We start from the raw sequence: 20605 nt of genomic DNA on the forward strand, positions 1-20605 counted from the left end.
GACGTTCGTTTACTTAAACCGTGCAAAAAAATCGAAATCCGTCAACAACAAACTTGTAGATCTATGTACCATCTCCAACTCTTGTTAAGGTAGCATACTCTAATTCGCAACATAAACCGAGTAAAATCATCCCCAAAGTGAGCTTGTCAGTCGGTCGGTGTTCATGACTTAGCGAAATTTGCTAAGTGCTAAAATCAGTGATTTGATGATTTTTGAAATCCAATTTCACACATGTTGTGAGCTAAATCAGTCAAAGGCCCAAAAATAAAAGTTGTTCCTTATACCAAATACTACAACATTGCTTTAGTGAACTCCTCCATGCAAGGTCTCTAACACCTAGTTCAAAATTGGTCAAACATGTCACATTTAAAAGAGGAAACACATCAAGGCATGGCTTAATGACCAAACTAGCCCTAGCACTAAATACCAAAGTTGTTCATAATGATATCCTAAGCATGTTTAAGCAATTTGCAAGGCCATTCAAGCATTTCATGTAGTAGTCACTCATAGAGCTATTTAAAGTAATCACATGAAATATGCCTTAAAGACTTGACCATGAAAAAAAAAGACATTCATGATCCATGTTCCATTTGTGAACCTAAGCATTGCCAAATTATTTTGGTGACACAAATCTACCAAGTACATGTTTACATTCATGATCATTTGCATATGTACAAAGAAACATGCAATAACAAGCAACGTTGCATATGTTTCAATTCAATGTTTCAAATTGTAAATGCTGGTTTATGAATGCATGATGATCATGCTCATGTTATGCAAGTCAAGTTATGCAAGGCTAACACCCGAGGTGTTACAATTTCCTCCCCTCACTTGTGGAGGATGCGAACAGCTTGAGGTCGTGATCCTTCACACTCAATCTTCTCAACCTAGTCCTCTTCCTCCATAGTCAGTGGCACTCCCTAGGGGCTTGGTGGCCGCACAGAGTGACTGCCCACACCCTGTGGCCATATCAAGGCACGCCGCTTGCTCCTCCAACGCTACTGGCCTCTGTGCCCCCAACTCTAGCACATCATCGACAGCTCCCGCCTCTGCCTCTGAAGACTCGGTAGCTCTCGTCGTTGCTCCTGGTGTCTCCATTGAATCACCCGCCGTCGTCGCCAACTACTCTCCACCTCCAACTCCATCAGCAGCGGTGGTCAAATCCTCCGCAAACCGATGAGCGCTCGGGGACTCTAGGACATAGTCTGTTCGCAATGTCTCCATGCCGGGACCAGCCCCTGGCTGCTCGCTAGTCTAGCCTGAAGGATTTAGATCCTCTATGCGCCCCATTCTGCATTAGATTAGTCCATTGATCACCACCACTTTAAAGATCAGACAACAACCAATTCCAAAGCAAAGATACTTACACGTCAGCTTCCTGATAAATGGTTCTGAACTGGCGTTGTATCCTCGAGCACCCAGGCACTGCTCTGGGGTCAACCCACGTGTCCTAGGCTAGAGGTCTTGCGACCCCCACCATCGGTGCCTTCTCCGCCTATTTCTCAGGGACTCCTTCCCCTCCCTTCGATTGCACCTCCATGTGCATAGTGCTCGGAGGGGAGCTACTAGAGCCCCGTCGTCATCTGACCACTTGAACATCACCACACTCTGTGTCCGAGCAGTCCAATAACCACTAAGTGAGATGCCCACTGGCTTGCGGAGGGCTATATCCTCCGTTCTTCTCTTCTTTCGAGCCGACTCATCTTTTGCCGCCTTTTTCCCTCGAACTTTCTCTGATACCAGGGGGGAGACTCTCCTTCCAACTAGCACCTGCGCCCCTAGATTCGTACGAGGTGCTGATGTCCTCTGGCTGAGTGGTTGTCCTGGCATCCACTGCCTTTGGCCAATCGCCCCTTGGCACGCCCGAGAAGTACGTCGCCTGTTCCTGCTAATGGATCTTTCCACAAACGAATCAATCCACTGTTCAGCGCTGGCATGGGATAAAAAGCACCAGGAACAATAGTCAAGATTTTTACCTTAGGAGGTGGGTTCGTGCAGTTGAAGGGTTTCGGCTGCCCCGGTATGGTGTACGACACATTTGGAGCGAATTGTTCGGTGGCCCGGTGCAGCACAACCTCATATAAAACCACCTGGTATTCCACCCCTTTAGCGAGGTATTCAGCGGCACAGTAATGTATTTGCCCACCATCCTATCGTGGAGCTATAGATACACGCCGCCGACCACTTTGGAACCGCCCCCTGCTTTCTTCTTCAGCCAGAAAAGGTGTCGAAAGAGATTGAAATTGGGAAGAATGCCAAGATAAACCTCGTAGAAGTGGATAAACACATAAATGTGCAAAATAGTATTCTAATGAAGATTACACAAGCTCACTCCCCAATACTCCAATAGATCCCACAAGAAAGGATGTATCAAAAGTCCTAATCCATGCCAGAAATAATCTTCGAACACGACGAATTTGTCGGTGTGTGGCATCGGATAGGGCTCACCATTGGCCGGACGCCATCCGACGGTGACACGATCAGGAAGAACGCCCGCCCCCACCATCTCATTGAGCTCCATCTCCCCCATGAGTGACAGTACCCATTCCTTATCACGGCTCGTCCCGGCGGCCGCCTTCTTCACGTTACCACCTCCCCTCTTCGACGCCATCCCTCAGATCTAGATTAGAACTGGCCTCTTTACGCAAGCTTTTTAGCCCTAGCGGCGGAGCGCGTGTGAATGCGAATGAGGGAGCACGAGGGTGAGGAGGAAGATGAAGTGGTGGAGTGGCAAAGGTGGGAACACGGAGTGCGGCAATGCAGTTATAAAGACATGCAACCTACTTTTTGCATTCAAGGATTTTTGGGAAACTGCACCATGCTGATTTGTGCCTTTTTTGAATTCCCCAAAGCAGCATGCTTGGCCGTTATCTGGGCTTCCGCGCAACTACGGCCCATATCACCCATTTTTGACCCAACTTGGTACTACACACCAAATATTCGCCGACATCTCCGCAATGCCATCAAGGCTTAGTAATTTCTACTATACAGTCATTGCTCCAATTTTTTCTCCATGATTTGAGTAATCGACACTTCTTGATTTATTCGAGATTTCCACTTGTGGCTCAGGGACTACGTCATCCTTATGACTTGGTTTCTCACCACACTAGGGACTTTTTTCATTGTTACTGTTGTTTTTGACCCTAGCACCACGTGACCACATCACCTACTGTCAGGCTCAGGGACTAAGTGGGCACACTTCACCTTGCGGTGAATGTGCATTTTTTCATTTCAGGGCTCAGCGCGTGGACTGGTTGCCTGCTTGGCTGGTCTTTTGCCTTTCTTCTACTTTTTGGACCCTGGCACCACGTGACCACGTCATCTACTATCAGGCTCGGGGACTAAGTGGGCACACTTCACCTTGTGGTGAGTGTGCTTTCTTTAATCTAGAAGACTTCGTGCCTCCTGAAGTTGAAGAAGATTATCTCCCTTTCTCGTGGTCAGACTCTAAGTGGGCACACTTGGTTCACAATGTGGAAATTTTGAATTTTGAATTTGAGCTCCTTACATCCTTCTGGCAAGCCTTACTTGGGTAAGCTCGTGCTCGACCGAACAGTTAAGCTAGTCGGCTACAGTCCACAACTGCTCGGTGACTCATTAGGGTGGTCGGACCATGAGTCTGACTGCTCAGCTTTGTTTACACCTACTCGGACAAGCTCAAGATGGCGTTGCATGGTGGATACAAGGCGCTCGGGGACTAGCTATGGGGGGTATGACCCCAGATACCCATGACATATTACATGGGTTGTGCCCCTAGGGGTGGTCCAGCCCACAAGACGAAGACTTACGGTGCACGGTATTGCTCAGCGTGTACCGCAAGACATCAAGGGCGATATCCTAAAGATACTACGAGATCTGTTAGGATATGTTCGATCCCATGATTCCTATAATCTATTTTTACTTACTGGTTATCTCCTAGATCTAACCGACTTGTAACCCTACCCCCCAGCTATACAAGGTGGGTAGGGGACCCCCTCAAAACACATGCAATATCATATGATAGCCAATACAAACCAACAGACCACTGGAGTAGGGTATTATGCCGTGCAGACGGCCCGAACCTGTCTAACTCTTGTATCTCTGTTGCCTTCTTATTCTTGATTATGTGCACCATTGCCGATCAATCTACCTTCATGGGATACCCCTCAGAGGACTGACGGCGATATTCTGTCGATAGATTCTTGTACCACCTTTTTCGTACCCTTCTTATTCCTCTTTTTCTCCATGGAGGCTTCGTCCCCATTGTAAAGGTCATTGTTCTTGTACCGGCTGGCCCCACACTAGGGACATTTATCTAGTGACTTGAACGTTTCACCACGAAAAAGGATACAGTGGTTGGGGCATGCATGGATTTTTTCAACCCCCATTGTCAATGGACTTATAACCTTCTTCGCTTGGTATGTGTTGGCGGGAACTGAGTTTGGTTGTGGCAGCACCCATGACAGGAGATGCAATAGATCATTGAAACTATAGTCTGACTAGCCGTACTTAGCCTTTAGGATGAGTAGCTCAAGCACAAAACATAGCAATGTCCAATGTGTCGGACAACCCTTTTCAACACCATACACAGTCTCCTTCGATGCTTTTGTCAGACTTTCCAAATTTTCTAGTAAAATTTATGGTCCAAGGGCTCGAATCATGTCCTCCAAATCATCTCCATCCTCGACATGAGCTCTGCCATCATTATTGGCACCACCTTCGTCGTTACCATCCTAACCACCAGTATCACCACCTTGTTCATTGCCAAACTCAGGATCCATTCGTGCATCAAGCTCTGCTGAATATTGGGACAGGGATTCTAGGGTTTCATCGTCGTATTCCTCCTCATCCTTGTCATTAACAATAACCGTTTCACCATGATGAATCCACACTGTGTAGTCCTCAACAAATCCTCGCATAATCAAATATGATCTGATGATAGTCACATCTGTCCATGTCATACGGTTCTTGCAATCTTTATAGGGATAAATAATTATATCCTTATTCTCTGTCAACGTCGTTGCATGTTTCTCTGCGGCTTCAATAAATTTATCCACCTCTTCACGGAACATGCCTTGAACCTTAACTAACCATACATCGAAGAGTTCATGTACTCCATCTTTTACAACAACAACAAAACAAACATTAAAGACTACTTATTCAGATATATATATATATAAATGAATTAAATTAATAATTACTTGAGAATAATTGTATATACTTCAGATATATATAAATATAAATCAAATATAATTACATGAAGCATACAAACACACCATGGTAGAGGAAAATTAATTAATGGCCTATTTATCCATAAATAATTAAAATACATATTTGTTGATTACAATAAACAATTTCAAAGACAACAATTAGCAATAATTATATTTTACCCAATATCTTTTATGCAAACCCTAGTCCAATTTCATCAAACATAAATTTACAAAAACAAAATTAATAAAAAAACCAAACCCTAGATCTAGATCTAGATCTACATGCACATGAAACATCCATAAAACTAATTAATTGTTCACTAAAATCAAGAAACATAGACCAAATAAGGGTATGATCTTGTTCCCCTACCTAATTTACTCGTACATTCAAAACTTGGGTCTAATTTGCTTCATAAGTAGCTCAAGCACCATAGAAGAGAGAGAAAACCAAAACTCTAATTACTCACTAACCAACCATTAAAACTTCAAAAAAAGTGTGGAATAGTATTTTCTTACCTTGTACAACCTCTCCACCAAAAGATTTGAGACTAAAACCTTTTTCCCTTAGTAGAGCAATTTTTAGGAGGTGCCCAAGGCCTCCTGAGCCTTTTTTCTCGGGTAAGAGTGAGTGACCCGAGGAGAATGAAGGGGGCTGTAGCCTTTTGTACGTGCAACATTTGTAGGGGTGGCTGGTGATTGAGCCGCCCCTACAAATCGCAACACCGGGGGTGGCTGGTGAGTGAGCCGCCTCTACAAATTGATCCATTTGTAGGGGCGGCTTGTATCACCAGCCACCCCTACTGTGCCATTTGTAGGGGCGGCTAATCTCGTGGGTCCCGAGCACGTCCATTGTAGGGGCGTCTCCATCCCCAGCCGCCCCTACAAAAAAATTAAGCCATTGCTACAAACCTTTTCTGTAGTGTATGGAGCAAGTTTTTTTATCTCATAGCTCATAGTGTAGTCCCCAATGGAGTCCAGTTGCATTTTAACCGTTTGGTAGCACTACACATAATCCATGCTGAAGAAGTCAGGAGCGGAGCTTTACCAAATAGGCTTTAAAATCTATGATTGCCAAAATACAAAATGGTTATTAGTAGAAGGTAACAATGGGAAAGTAAGAAAGAAAAAATAGATACTCCACTTGGTCAATTTTTTAGAAAGAGATAATCACCTTTTTAGTATCTTTTGAAATATTTAGTTCAGCAAATAAAAGCTAGATGTGTGTATATTTGTATTTATTAAACTACTTCATAATCTTGTAAATTTATTAGATTTAACAAATATATTCTAGTATAAAATCATGGTCAGAATTACAACTCACCAAAAAATTGCAAAAAAAAAAAAAACTCAAAAGTATTTTTTACCGAAGGGGTTATTAGGCTATCACGTTAAAAGATAACTTGTCACTACCAAAAGATGGATTATCTTTAATTCGGTGGCCAATAATTTCTTTGAGGGGCAAAATTGAACCTCCTCCAAGGAATATATCATTACCTTGGGGGCTGTAGCGAACCTCCACAGAAATGTATATTCTTGAGTGCTAACTCAAACCGTCAAGGTAATTCCACATTTCCTCAAGTATTAGTTTGAACTGTCAAGGTAATTCAATATTTCCGTGAGTGTCATATTTCCATAGATGCTATTCGAAATCGTCAAGGTAATTCATATTTCCTTGAGTGTTATTACAGCAGCCAAGGAAGTGCTAGTTTTCTTGGGTGCAAATCCTAAGTAAATTGTTGTAGCCGCCTAGAAAAAAATATTGACTTATCTAGTCATTCCTCTTAACCACCAATGTATGGACTCATTGCAGGCTTGTTAGTTAGACATTGCACTTTATAGACACAAATGCTCCCTTGACATGTTGTGGAATGAAATATGGTTTTTCTTGCTACATTAATCCAACAAAAGGTACAATTTTAAGTTGTTATTAGAGAACGCATATTGACACTTAGCTTGAAATGTCTAGTTAGTTTGAAAGCTAACATGCAACATACTAATATACGATGAAGACAAAGTTTGTATCAAAGATGCAAAGCTTGACGAGACCTACAACTTTATTTCTAGTTGATGAAATTTTTATTTAAAATCATTTAGAGTCCAAAGATTATGTTTTATATTCTCAGAGCTTTGAAAGTTTTTTTTTAATTTTCCAAATGATCTCGGATGGAGATATGACTGTCAAGAAAATACATATCTTTGAGGGTTGTTATATTTCCTTGATGTTGTTAAAAAAAACTGACCTTGCCTTTGTTTTCGCGGGGGCTAAACCCCCCAAAAAATCATTTGTGCTCTACCCTTGGCAGTCCTTCCTTGAGAGTTGACCGTCAAGATAATTTCCTTAGCGGTTTTATGGATTTCTTGAGGGTTCGGCCTCAAGAATATTCAGTTTTCTAGTAGTGTCTTGCCCATGTTGCTTTTTTATTTAGGTTTATTGGATGTTGTCTTTTAGCTTCTCTCACGTGGCAGACACTATTAGAGATAATAGTGAACACTATGACAATAGAGCTTATCTCAACCTGGTAATGCATGCATGGCAAATCTTACCCTTTTGGTGTTCACACTCCTGAGTTAAATGCGTGAAAGCCACTTTTGAGATCCTTTAGCGCTTTACTTTCCTATGGACCCAAGAAAGAGCTATACTAGCATATTTGGCAAGGCTTATAGAGGCTCCGACTCCTTAAATCAGCTACTGTAGTATTGAGCTGTTTTTCTCTCTCCTCATGAAATGAACTAGGAGCTTCTAGCTCTTTTGGCCCTGGCTCCGGCTCCGGCTCCTCTAGCACTGTAGCATAGAGCGCGAGAGAGCCCTGCCAAAGACGGCCTATGCTCCAAACGTACGTGATTACTGAGGTTTGCTTTCTGATTGAGTGAACGCTCGGTTGACATATGAGTCGTCAGTCTTCTAACTTTTATAATGGCGAGTTGTCAGTGACGCTGCACTGCATCTTGTCGGTGAAAACTTGACGGCATCTTCTGGTCACGGGCGGACGAACGAAGCCGCAGGTAACCGAATCCACACGTATCGCGCGCATTCGACAGAGCTGCATCTGCAGAGTGCAAGTTACTTGTCCCACACACTGACACACGAGAGACATGTGCTCCCAGATCCACAGTACGGCAGTATTGCAGTCAGTATATTGTAGGAGTACCTTGCATTGAATTGGGTCGTCCCTGACCCACGTACGACGTCACCAAGTTGGTACCACGAACTAATATATGGATTAAACCCAGTATTAATGGGATTTCATCATAGTTTTATGGCCATTAAATATGCTGTTCAGGGGATGAACTTGTGCATGGTTCTTCCCATAGAGATGGAGCGCAAGCAGAGGTCTATGCTAATTTGGGCGCGTTCGCTGGTCTGGACCATCCAGACCAGCCGGCTGATCCCCTCAGCAAACACTATTCATCAACCAGCCGCTACAGTGTTTCTCTTTCACAAAACCAGCCAGTTTCAGCCAAGTTTCAGACCAACGAACGGGGCCTTTGGCGGAAGCTCGGATGGATCAGCAAATAAATCATGTAATCATCATAGCCGGCATGACACTATTGCACCATGCATTCCCTATGCAGGCTAGTAGAGTTGAAACTTGAGGTACTGAGGTAGAGGTACTCATGATGACACATACATATGTAGTCACATATAGTGATGTAGAGGTACTGAGGTAGAGTAGCTCTTTTTTCTTATAGCAACAGTTTGGTTGAGAGCTCTAATTATACTGTATAATAATTCACTTATTAAAACGAGGAATGCCCACTTTCTAGTTATACATGACTTTTTCTATAGACTTAAATATGCCTAGATAAATTGTAAAGCAATATACATAGAAAAGCCAAAACGTCATACAATTTGGAACGAAGGGAGTACCAAGTTAGCTTCAGATTATATATCTATATTGTTGATATCAAATGGCCTAAACACTATTGTTAAGACCTAACGAAGAACGATGATTCTCCTTTCCCATGCAGAGGGCAAGACCCAAGATTTATGATCACATAGACATTGCCTTGCGGCAAAGGATACACCAGATTGGGATATGTAGCATTCAAAACTAGGGATGGCAATGGGTGGGTTAGGTTTTGGGGTGTAGGTTTTACACCCTGCAGCGAGGGCGGGTTTTATTGGGGTTTGAGGCGGATCTCAGTTCTCCCCTGAATTCCCCATGGGCCTTGTAGTTTACTTTTCAACCCACTCATTAATTATACAGCCCGGTCCACAAAAATATGCAACCCTAACTATATAAACCCAACCACAACCACTCTGTTTCTCTAGAATCACACCCCTTCCCAGCCTGCCACCCCACGCCACCATGTCTCTTGCAGGAGGCTAGCCAGTGCCTTGTGCATCTGCCGACCTGAGGTGGTAAGCGTGTTGGCATTGGCCGATGTCCTTCGCTCCACATTCCCTACCCTCATTAGCACAGAAAGTATATACACAATCGGTCATTTCTAGTTTTTAGTGAATGTAGCACAAAGTCTCTGTTAATAATATAAAACAAAGGTGTGTCATAACACCTGCCTTTGTTAACATGTTAAAAACACAACAAACCCGCCATCGAGTCCGTTGGTGAGCCAACCAAGCCCACCCATGTCATTGCTACCACACTGCCATCATGGTGCCCACATGCGTTATTGTTGCATTGCCACCGTCCTGGAACCTGTCCGCACTTACGTAGATGTTGCCCTCGTCATTGTGGCGCCCACTGAAAGGTCCTAATATGGCTAGAGGGGGGGTGAATAGCCTATTTAAAAATCTACAAACTAACTAGAGCAATTTGATTAGTATGACAAATAGCGAAAAGCAAACTTGCTCTAGCTCTACAAGGGTTGCAAGCCACCTATCCAACAATTCTAGTTGTTATGATCACTAGGCACACAATCTACTAGATCACTGCTCACTAAGAGCTCTCACAATTGCTACACCAAAGAGCTCCACTAGATGAACTTAATCTACAAAGCAAGCTCTCAATTCTAGCTACACTAAAGAGCTTGCTATAGCTAGTTTGCGGGAATGTAAATGAGTAAGTGAGGTGATTATACCACCGCTTAGAGGAGTGAACCAATCACAAGATGAATACTTAATCAATCATCGAGAGAATACCAAAGGGCAAGAGACAATCGATTTTCTCCCGAGGTTCACGTGCTTGCCAACACGCTACGTCCCCGTTGTGTCGACCAACACTTGGTGGTTCGGCGGCTAAGAGGTGTTGCACAAATCTCGTCCACACAATTGGATACCGTAAGAACCTACCCACAAGTGAGGTAACTCAATGACACAAGCAATCCACTAGGGTTACCTTTTGGTGCTCCGCCGGGGAAGGTACGAGTCCCCTCACAATCACCGGAGATGGCCACGAACAATCACCAACTCGTGCCAATCCTCCTCCGCTGCTCCAAGCCGTCTAGGTGGTGGTAACCACCAAGAGCAACAAGCGAATCCCGCAATGAAACACAAACACCAAGTGCCTCTAGATGCAATCACTCAAGCAATGCACCTGGATTCTCTTCCAATCTCACAAATATGATGAATTAATGATGGAGATGAGTGGGAGGGCTTTGGCTAAGCTCACAAGGTTGTTATGTCAATGCAAATGACCAAGGGAGTGAGCTTGAGCTGGCCATGGGGCTTAAATAGAGAGCCCCTATGAATAGAGCCGTTGGCTCCTCTGTCCTCTGAAAAATCGGGGCGATCGGACGCGCCGGTCAGATTGACTGGATGCTAGACCCCAGCGTCTAGTCGCGCGATGCATGCCATGTGGCCCTGCTTCAAACGCTGATTGTCCAATCTCAACGGTCATCAGTACATTTAAGTTGTGACCATATGCACCACTTCAAAGTGACAGGATGCAGGACCTCAGTGTCCGATCATTTCCAGTAAGGTTCCATTCGTGAAAATTCACGACCGAACGCGTCTAGTCATGCCCTACCAGACTCACCCAGCGTTCAGTCACTCAACGTCTCCTCTGTGCACTGCCACGTCAGTAGGACCAGACGCACCCCGTCAGCGTCCGGTCATGAAGGGACCCAACATCTGGTCGAAGACCGATGCCAGCGTCTTCACTACTTCCACTGACCGGGCGCTCTGGTCCTGTTGAGGCCAGTGTCCGGTGCACTTTGTGAAACCCTATCTTTTCTGTACAGGGCGCCGGTGAAGTTTCTTACCCTTGCTCCCAAGTGCTAAACGCAATGTGTATCACCTTTGTGAATGTGTGTTAGCATATTTTTACAAACATTTTTAAGGGTGTTAGCACTCCACTAGATCCTAACTGCATATGCAATGAGTTAGAGCATCTAGTGGCACTTTGATAACTGCATTTTGATGCGAGTTTCACCCCTTTTAATAGTATGGCTATCGATCCTAAATGTGATCACACTCTCTAAGTGTCTCAATCACTAAACCAAAAAGCTCCTATCAATTTCACCTTTGCCTTGAGCTTTTTGTTTTTCTTTCCTCTTTCCCAAGTCCAAACATTTGATCATCACCATTCCATCATCATCATCATCATGTCATGATCTTCATTTGCTTCATCACTTGGAATAGTACTACCTATCTCATAATCACTTTGATAAACTAGGTTAGCACTTAGGGTTTCATCAATTCACCAAAACCAAACTAGAGCTTTCACCCACCCATGGCGTTGTTGCACCTTGCCATCATGGATCTGCACATGCTAACCATCCTCGAAGATCCACCACTACCGAGGTTGCCGGTCATTCCCAGAGAACCTTCACTGCTAAGGACAAAGCAGTGGATGATGGTGTTGAGGATGATGTAGAGTGATTGGCAACATCAAATCTGTCCTACCCCATATCTAGATCTGGCCACGACAATGGCTCTACAGTAGGGATGAAAAAGGATGAGAGAGAGGGAGAGAGAGATTGATGGGAGAGAAAGGCCAGGTAGAGTGGTAGAGTGAACTCACGCAAATGGATGAGGACTTAGACAACTCATCCCTAAGCAATGATTCTAGCTTCTGCTTTGGGTCAACCTCCGTGCATGGCAAGGAGCTCAATGTTGTGAATGGTGCGTGTAAGGCCAGTGCATGGGCTACTGCAGCCACCATGTCCTCCCCTCATGGTGGCGGCGGGGAGGTTTTGCTATGTACAAACATTCTTGCCACCGCACATAGGGATGGGGCATGGGCTACCAATGGCCGCCACCATCTTTCCTCATGCTAGTGTGGGCACTTCTGCTTCGAGCTGACGTCTAACATTGTGGTTGGTGTGCGCAGGGTCAGGGTAGGGGCCGTGGTAGTAGCCGTCTTATATTTAGTGGGAGAGGAGATCGAGGGGGCTGGTGTTGGATCTTGGTGAATGGAGATAGTAGTGGAGAGAGAGGATAGATGCAACATAGATAAAGAAGAGAGTGGTGGCTAGTGGGTGGATCTTAGTAGAAGGTTCTGGGGTTTCCTATTAATTAGATTGGACCTCATTTTTATACTCTAGAAATAGGCCCCATTTTTAGAGGCTGGCCCTTAGAAGGCCCGCCTCTATAAATCACTTTTGAGAAGCGCTCATTCCTTGGTTATTTCCGTAAATGAAGTGATTGTATCTAAAAATGTCAGATGTTTTGGGAGACATGCACATTTTGGACCGCCTCTATTAATAAAACTACTTGACTCCTAAAATCAATCAACTTCAACACAACGATGAGCCCAAAGATGCATCGTTCGAGTGTATAGCTTCAGCGTGATGCACCAGACAACAACAAGCATCACGATTGAGGGACTAAACATCACTATAGGTGTTTCTCCACTCACCGGCGCTATAACGCCTCAACCTCGACAAATCGGGCCCCACCGCCGTGTTCCTAGACCAGGGGCCACTACAACGGTGAATATTACTACCCCCACCTGCATTGGATTTTTGAACCTGTCCTCCGCCCATCTCCACAATGGCATCGACAATATAGTGGCTTCTACACGTGCTTCGACCAAGAAAAGGAGGAAAACATGCCCTCCTAGAGAGGCGATGGTGGCTAGAATGGGAGAACACCTAACCACCCCTGTATGTCTAGGTGCACCCCACATTAGTCGGTTTGCCTAGCCCAGACAATAACACACACCTCTGTCCCTTACCCATCCACCAATCCACAAATACACATCCCACATAGACCATTGAGTCAAAATATGAATGAGCCAAATGCCGAGTTGTCTTAGGCTGAAGGCTAAATTATCTTTTTTCTGTTTTAATGACAAATTCACAAAAAATAGTTTTGCATGTAGCATCAGATTTTGCACTACTTCAAGTGACATGTTTATTTTTTCTTATGTCTACATTTTCTTAGTATTTAAACTCATGATAGTTACCATTACAAATATTCATTCAAATTATTGTTCAAAGTATTGGTTCAATGGCAAATCAAATAACAGATACCATTGTTTTATCTTTCTATTAATTGTTGCAATCATTTATTAATTATAATCTTAAATTTTATTGAAGTCCAATGTACTTATATCATGTCCAAAGCACTTAACCAATTAAATACAAAAAGCCATTTTTAGTGATTACTTCCAATAACATTGAACATAAAGAATCTATTGGATCCATGTAGACTGTGCTCCCGCTTCAATATGGTCTACATAATGTTTAACATGATTCTTACATGTAAAGTGATTTTCCAATACTCAAATTTTGCATAACAAGAGTCTGCAATATTTTTAGTGTTTTTAGTTACAAAGTGTTAGTATAAATTTAAGGTGAAACAATAACTGTAATTCAAGTCATCTTATTTTCAAATACTTTGCGTTATTTTTGTGACACAACAATGAATATTTTAATTTACTCAAGTGTAAATTTCGTAAATCTTTTGTCTTATTCATGTAGGTAAAACAACCAATAAACAATTCAATGATTTTAGTTCTTTATGGCCAGAATTACTCAACATGGGCTATGGACGTTTGACTCACTACAACAAATATGACCTTCTATGACGAGTTTCTCCACACAATGGAGAAGTTGGTCGTTAGGCCATTCTGTTTTGTAATGTTTTGTAGTTTGTAGGGCATGTTGGGTTAGTGACAAAAATGAGGTGTTCATCACTAAGACCAATAAAAAATCATTATAAACTTGTACAATATCATATTTTGAAACCAAAAAATGTTACTTTATCATTAGAGGCCAACCAAAAAAGTCACGAACTCATGACTTTGTTTGATCATCATAAGTTGTCTTCTAATTTCTTTTCTAAAGAAATGCTTATAGGATGCCCATCTAGGTCCCACATGCATTTTTCTCATACTTTTTTTTTTATTTTTTTTAAGAAATGTGTTTGGAGTCAATTGCTAACAAAGGTGTCCCACATGTCAAGGATCCTCATTAAGGTATTGCATATGAAAATTTAGTAAAAACTTAGTGAAAATTTATATAGTTTTCAAAGAATAAACCAATTGTTCATTGAACTCGCCTATGAATTTTTCCTATAAATGTTATCTCATATGAATTTAAAGAACAACAATAATCTATATGTGATGTATCATTTTCTCCTCACTTTCTTCATTAGGTTTTAAGGAATTATAATGGCACATTCACAAAACATTTTCATCATATTTTTACTATGGATTTTTTCACAACTACAACACCTATTGTTTTCAAAAATGAATTTAGAGAGTTCTACCAACCAATGGAGAGTGATGTTCTCATCCACAGTATCCTCCCATGGATAGTTGGTGAGGAAAAATCGAGGATGTCCGATTTTATGGGAAGAAATGTGCATGTTCACGGGGGAGGGGTTGCCTCTGGGACGGCCTTCACCTCCTCTTCCATATCTACAAATATGTAACATAAGGCCACTCTCAGTGGGAATATCATCAAAGTTTCATTTGTATTTAATAAGCTATCACATCAGCATTTTCGGCAACATTTTTAAGAAGGTAGAGAAGAAATGAGTTTTATGAGGATGAAACTCTTGCACGATTACCAACTCTTTGTGAGTCATAAAATTAAATGCCCATAAAACCGTAGAATGAAACTTTTTATTAAGAATGGATGTTTCATCTATATTTCATTTCATTTTACATGACATAGCAGTCTTGGAAATAACTCTATCAAACTCATTGAGTACTGGTCTAATCATTCAGCAAAAAAAAACAATCTCATTCCTTTTGATTCTCTTGAGTTCATGTCCAGTGCATTAATTTTTACAACTATACGAGACACCTTGTCCTACCAAGTTTATTGGAGGATTTGAGACGCACATACAGGAACGCCGACGGCCTCTCTCCATGCTTCGTTCGCCAGATCTTTCTTTTTGTTAATACATGGATCATGGATGGTGTAACATGCATGTGATTGTCATATGTGCCAAAGAAACGTTCGTGTGGTGCCAGTGGATGATATGTTGTCTGTAAATCTCAAAGGAACGCGTTTCTCACGGTGGGAATGTTGACACGCAGAATTGTCCAGAGTGCATAATTGGCATCACCTTCATATTTCTGTCATCAAGACGACCTGAAAACATATTTGGCGCTTGGGCGAAGAAAATGACTTTTCGGGTGCTGAACTAGCCAGAGTCGGCTTAGCCGACTCCCCAAGTCAGCTAAGCTGACTTGACCAACTTCCTCAAATTCAAGAATGGACTTCACAATTGCGTTCTTCTCGTCGAGCTAATCGAAAAACATCTGAATCACCTCGTTTAGAGTCCGGATGAATTAATTATGAATTTTGGAAGATTTTCACCTGGAATTTCCTGCGCCAAGTCGGCTTAATTGAGTCCCACAGTTGGCTAAGCCGACTCTCCCTATTTTCAGCCCAAAACAGTGTCCCAAGCCCGTGGAAGTCGGCTAAGCCGACCTAGGCTCTCCCAATTTTCAGCCCAAAATAGTGTCCCGGGCCTGAGGAAGTCGGCTAAGCCGACTTTTCTGTTGTTTCCGAGCCGGTTTGACCCCAAGTCGGTTTTAGACCTATTTTGGACGTGGGAAACTTGGAGATTACAATTTGGACTTGTTTTCTATTGGGATAAGACCACCCCTTTATATATACGAGGATCATGGCCGATTGAGTTTCCAACAATCCAATCGACACAAAATCAATCTACTACCTCTCTTTTACCGTATTCTCCAACCCCCATGCTGTTCATCCTTTGATCCGATGCCTAAGGATGGTGTCCTAGGCTTGCTTGCTGACCTAGGGCAACCCGCCGACGTCCTTGCCCTGACGGGGTCCCTCCCGGATGAGAGCTTCAACGGTTTCTTTGCTTGTTTGCCTAAAAACTAGTCGGTTCTTCATCACGCAAGCACGGTGGTTATTCTTTGGAGGTTTGCTTATAAACCTCTCCGTTCCTCACATGAAAGAGTGACATCCTCGCTGCGTTCTTCGGTTCGTGGCAGCCCGAGCGTCCAATGCCCTCCTGGTATATGATTTGGCCGATGTCAACACACTTTTTGACGACTCCACCGGGAAAGATTGGTTCGGCTATCTCTTATAGCCAATCTCTCTGACCTAGCCCTACTCCTCAATGATTTATCTTTTTGTGCTTGCCATTATCATTGCATCTGGCCCAAAAGGCTGATCGCATCTGGTTTTGACCCCTTGTGATCTCGTTTGTAATTTTTCAACGTGTTGCACTTGCTATTGAAAACTTCAGCAAGGCAGTCAAGGTCTAAATCATGGAGTAACAAGGTGTTGCATCACAAAATTACTACAATCACACCGAGGAACAACTTGCAAATGTGTCTTATGATCCCAATAGTTATTTTACAAGTTCTATGAGCTCTCATGTTGATGTTACTAGCTGTAATGATACTAGATATGTTACATCGACTAATACTTTTGTTAATGCTCCTCATCATACACATCATGATTATAAATATTATGTTCAAGAGCCGATGTCTACTATGGATTCTTTGAATTTTGATGCTACTAGCAACATACAACATGTAAATCTTAATTCATCGGCTATAAGTTCACAATATGTGGTTCCACCACAAGACATGCCGATGAATGAGAGAATTGGCTATAACAATGCTAATTATTTAGCCATTTGCTCTTAAAATTCAGCACCATATGCCAATGCTACTATTCATAATTTGGCTTTATATGTTACTCCTAGCTCGAGCTGAATTAATGAAAATTCAGCAAGGTATTTAAGTGCTAATACTCATGATTCGTCTTCATATGTTATTAGTAATGATAGCCGAATCAATGAAAATTCAGCACCTTATTCAAAGATCAATGCCCATAATTCGGCTTTGTATTTTGCTCATGACCATAGCTGAATTAGTGAAATTTTAGCAAGGCATTCGAGTGCTAAAACTCATGATTCGGCTCCACATATTGCTAATAATTATAGCCGAATCAATGAAAATTCAGCAATATATGCACATGCAAACAATCATGATTCGGCTTCATATGTTGATCTCAAATCAAGTCGAATCGATGAAGATTTAGCCCACGCTAGGAATCCACCTCTAAATGGAAAGTGCCCGCTTATCATAGACCATACCTATTATGCTATGATTACTTGAAAACTCCTAATGGTTGGTGGGTACCTGATTTTTATGACTTTAGTGGTCAAGATAGTAAAACCACTGTGGAACACATTAGTTTATATCTCTCATTAACTGGGTTTTGCAAGTGAAGAAGACTATATGAGAGTGTAAAATTTTCCTTTATCTCTTACTGGTATTGCCTTTGCATGGTTTACATCTCTACCCCGATGCATTATTGATTCATGGTCTCAATTAGAGGAGCAATTCTATGAATATTTTAGAAAGACTAATGAGAAGAGGCCAATTGTAGTTGAGTCATCGACCAAGAGAGGATTGCTAGTGGGCATGAAAGAAAGAATTGATTTGGATGTAAGCAAAGGTTCGGCTACAAAAGCCGAACAATAGAATATCCTTTCTGAATTAATCATATCTCAAAAAACAAGTCTTGCTATAGAAAAGCATAAGAAGCGTAAGAAAATAGCTAGACTTGATTTTTCAGGAGTTAAAGGGGTTGTACACTTATCTAGTGATTACCACATCATTGATGGAGATCAACCCCCTACAAGCAACAAAGGAGGGCCACCTACCTGCTTAGAATCGGCTGAGCCGACTGTTGCCTGCCCTAAGTAAGCTAGGCCGACTACCTCAGCTGCCTACCCTGAGTTGGCTAGGCCGAATACCTCTATCGCATACCCTGAGTCAGCTAGGCTAACTACCCTTGCTAGTGCCCAAGTATGGTCTGCTAAGCCAACTTTCTCGGTTCTAGCAGCCCTCGATGCATCTTCAGATGATTTGGCACCTATTGTTGATCGTTCTATAGAGATAAAGGGCAACATCATTTAAATCAAGGACGTGCACTTCTCCAACATGATCAACAAGGGAGAGAACACAAATATCTTGCTCAAACTCCAATCTAGTCATACTATTTCAATTTTTGCATCTATCAGAGATATCCTTGCTAATAGTTGTAAAAAACCAATTGAGAATGACATTTTATTTGTTAATGATAAAACAAATTTAGATTCTATCGGCCAACAGATTGTACCATATGGCAAGGCCAATAGTGGTAGTTCATCAAAGCTAAAGCTTCTAAAAAGCAGCTACAAAGGTGTGGCCAAATGGATTGATGTCAAATCTGATCCTTTCGTTTGCCTAGTTTTAAAGCCGTCTCCACAAAAGAATCGGCTAAAGAAACCAAAGTACACCTTAGACTTTACTTTTTGTGATCATGTCTTTGATATCTTGCTTAAGAATAACTTTATTAGAATAATTGATCACAATGCTTTGCCATCTATTCAAAACTTAGAAGAGCTTACATATTCCAAGTGGCATAATTCTTCTGATCATAATACTTCTAATTGCAATGTGGTTCATCAAGTGATCCAATCAGCCATTGATAAAGGATGATTGACATTTTCTAAAGCTCAACACATGGACCAATTGGATTCAATTGGTCTTGATGGCAAACAGGTTTCGAATCAGCTTGCATTAGCTGATTCACTCAAAGCTCAAGCCTCGAATGCTCAAGAGAGAGATGTGGAGCCCTCAAGTGAAGACAAGGTTATTGTCCATGATTTGCAAATAGAAGATATTTTAGAGGACAACAAAGTTATTATAGTTCCAGAAGACACTAGGGGCAGGTGAAATCTCTTCAATTGAAACAAAGGCTGATTGATCCTACTAAGCAAGGGGAATCGGCTAAGGATCCTCCTTTGAAGCATGTCTATCAAGATGAGAAGAAGGAGGGTGCCCATAAAGCTGATGGAGGTAAAGGCCGTGACAAACAAAGAAGTGGAAGGCCAAAGCTCAGCTTTGCGGAACTTCTAGCTCAATACAAGATAGCAAAAACAAATGTCACCAATTTGCCAAAGAAAGTTCAATCATCAAAATTGCCTCCAAAACGCAAGTCTCAAGAGTTGAATTGGTAAGGAGACAGATCTCATGAAGTAGCAACATATTCTCCTTTTGAGCTACCAATTCCCATGTCATATGGATCACAAACCACATATTTTCATCCTTATACATATTTTAGGCCACAATATGTAGGGTATGTAGCTCCTAGTCATTCAGAGAGACTGATTTTTTTTGTTTTCTAGCCCTTTTTTTTGAAATTTTTTCACAAATATGCCCCTGGAGGTATGCTTTCAAAATCTGGACCCTTATCTCAGCACCATCATTGGTGGCGCTGAGCTTACACATCTCGGTGCCATAGATTTTGGTGCCTAGGTCTTGGGCACAGCGCAAATGTGGTGGTGACTTGGCAGGTAGCTTGGCGCCGTAGATCTTGGTGTCGAGCTCGACGCTAAGGTTATTGGCGCCAATCCCTGTCTTACGTATGGGCCCTCCCTTCCTTTCTCTCTTCCTCTCTCAACCGCTCCTGAGCCAGCGCTGCCGCATCGCCATGCCCGCCACCGCACGTAGCCCTGGCCATCCACACTCGCTCGCTCCCTCGCCCACGCTGGCCCCCGCGCCCACGCCCACGCCGGTCCTGATGCCGGCCCCCACGCCCATGCCTGCGCCCGCGCTGGCCCCCATGCCTATGCCCGCGCCCTCATCAGCCCCCGCACCCACGCCCACACCTGCCATGCCGACTGCCCGTGGCCCTAGCCCGCTCATGTCGCCTCACCGCGTGGGGCGCCAGCCATCCCGCACCCACCGCGCGCCGCCCCTCCTGGCCCACGCCGCCGTGTCCGCCGCGCGCATAGGCGCTCCCTCTGGTGACCCTGACCATGACACAGCCCCTGCTCCTAGCACGCTGCGATGTCGTCATTGATCCCATCCTCCATGTCCCAGTCCTGCTCTGGTCCCGGTGTCCACATCTACGTCGTGTCGTTGCATTGACTTGGACAGGTAAATTTTTTGAATATGCAATGTAGGTACTTAGTTAGCTTGAATTGTAGTGCTACTTTTATTATTTGGTAGTTTCTAGTAAATTTGATGATGTAGGTAGTTGATTTAGTTAGTGAGATAGATATAGTTAGATAAATA

General features: G+C 42.9%; 1 protein-coding gene across 1 annotated transcript; it reads left to right on the forward strand.

The window, feature by feature from the left end:
- The first annotated feature begins 20018 nt into the window (after nucleotides 1-20018).
- Nucleotides 20019-20390, forward strand: LOC136548599 (uncharacterized). The gene has a single exon (XM_066540067.1). The coding sequence runs from the start codon at nucleotides 20019-20021 to the stop codon at nucleotides 20388-20390; it is 372 nt and encodes a 123-aa protein (XP_066396164.1).
- Nucleotides 20391-20605: the final 215 nt, after the last annotated feature.

The sequence above is a fragment of the Miscanthus floridulus genome, chromosome 4 (assembly GCF_019320115.1).
Source record: "Miscanthus floridulus cultivar M001 chromosome 4, ASM1932011v1, whole genome shotgun sequence".
NCBI classification, from domain to species: Eukaryota; Viridiplantae; Streptophyta; class Magnoliopsida; order Poales; family Poaceae; genus Miscanthus; species Miscanthus floridulus.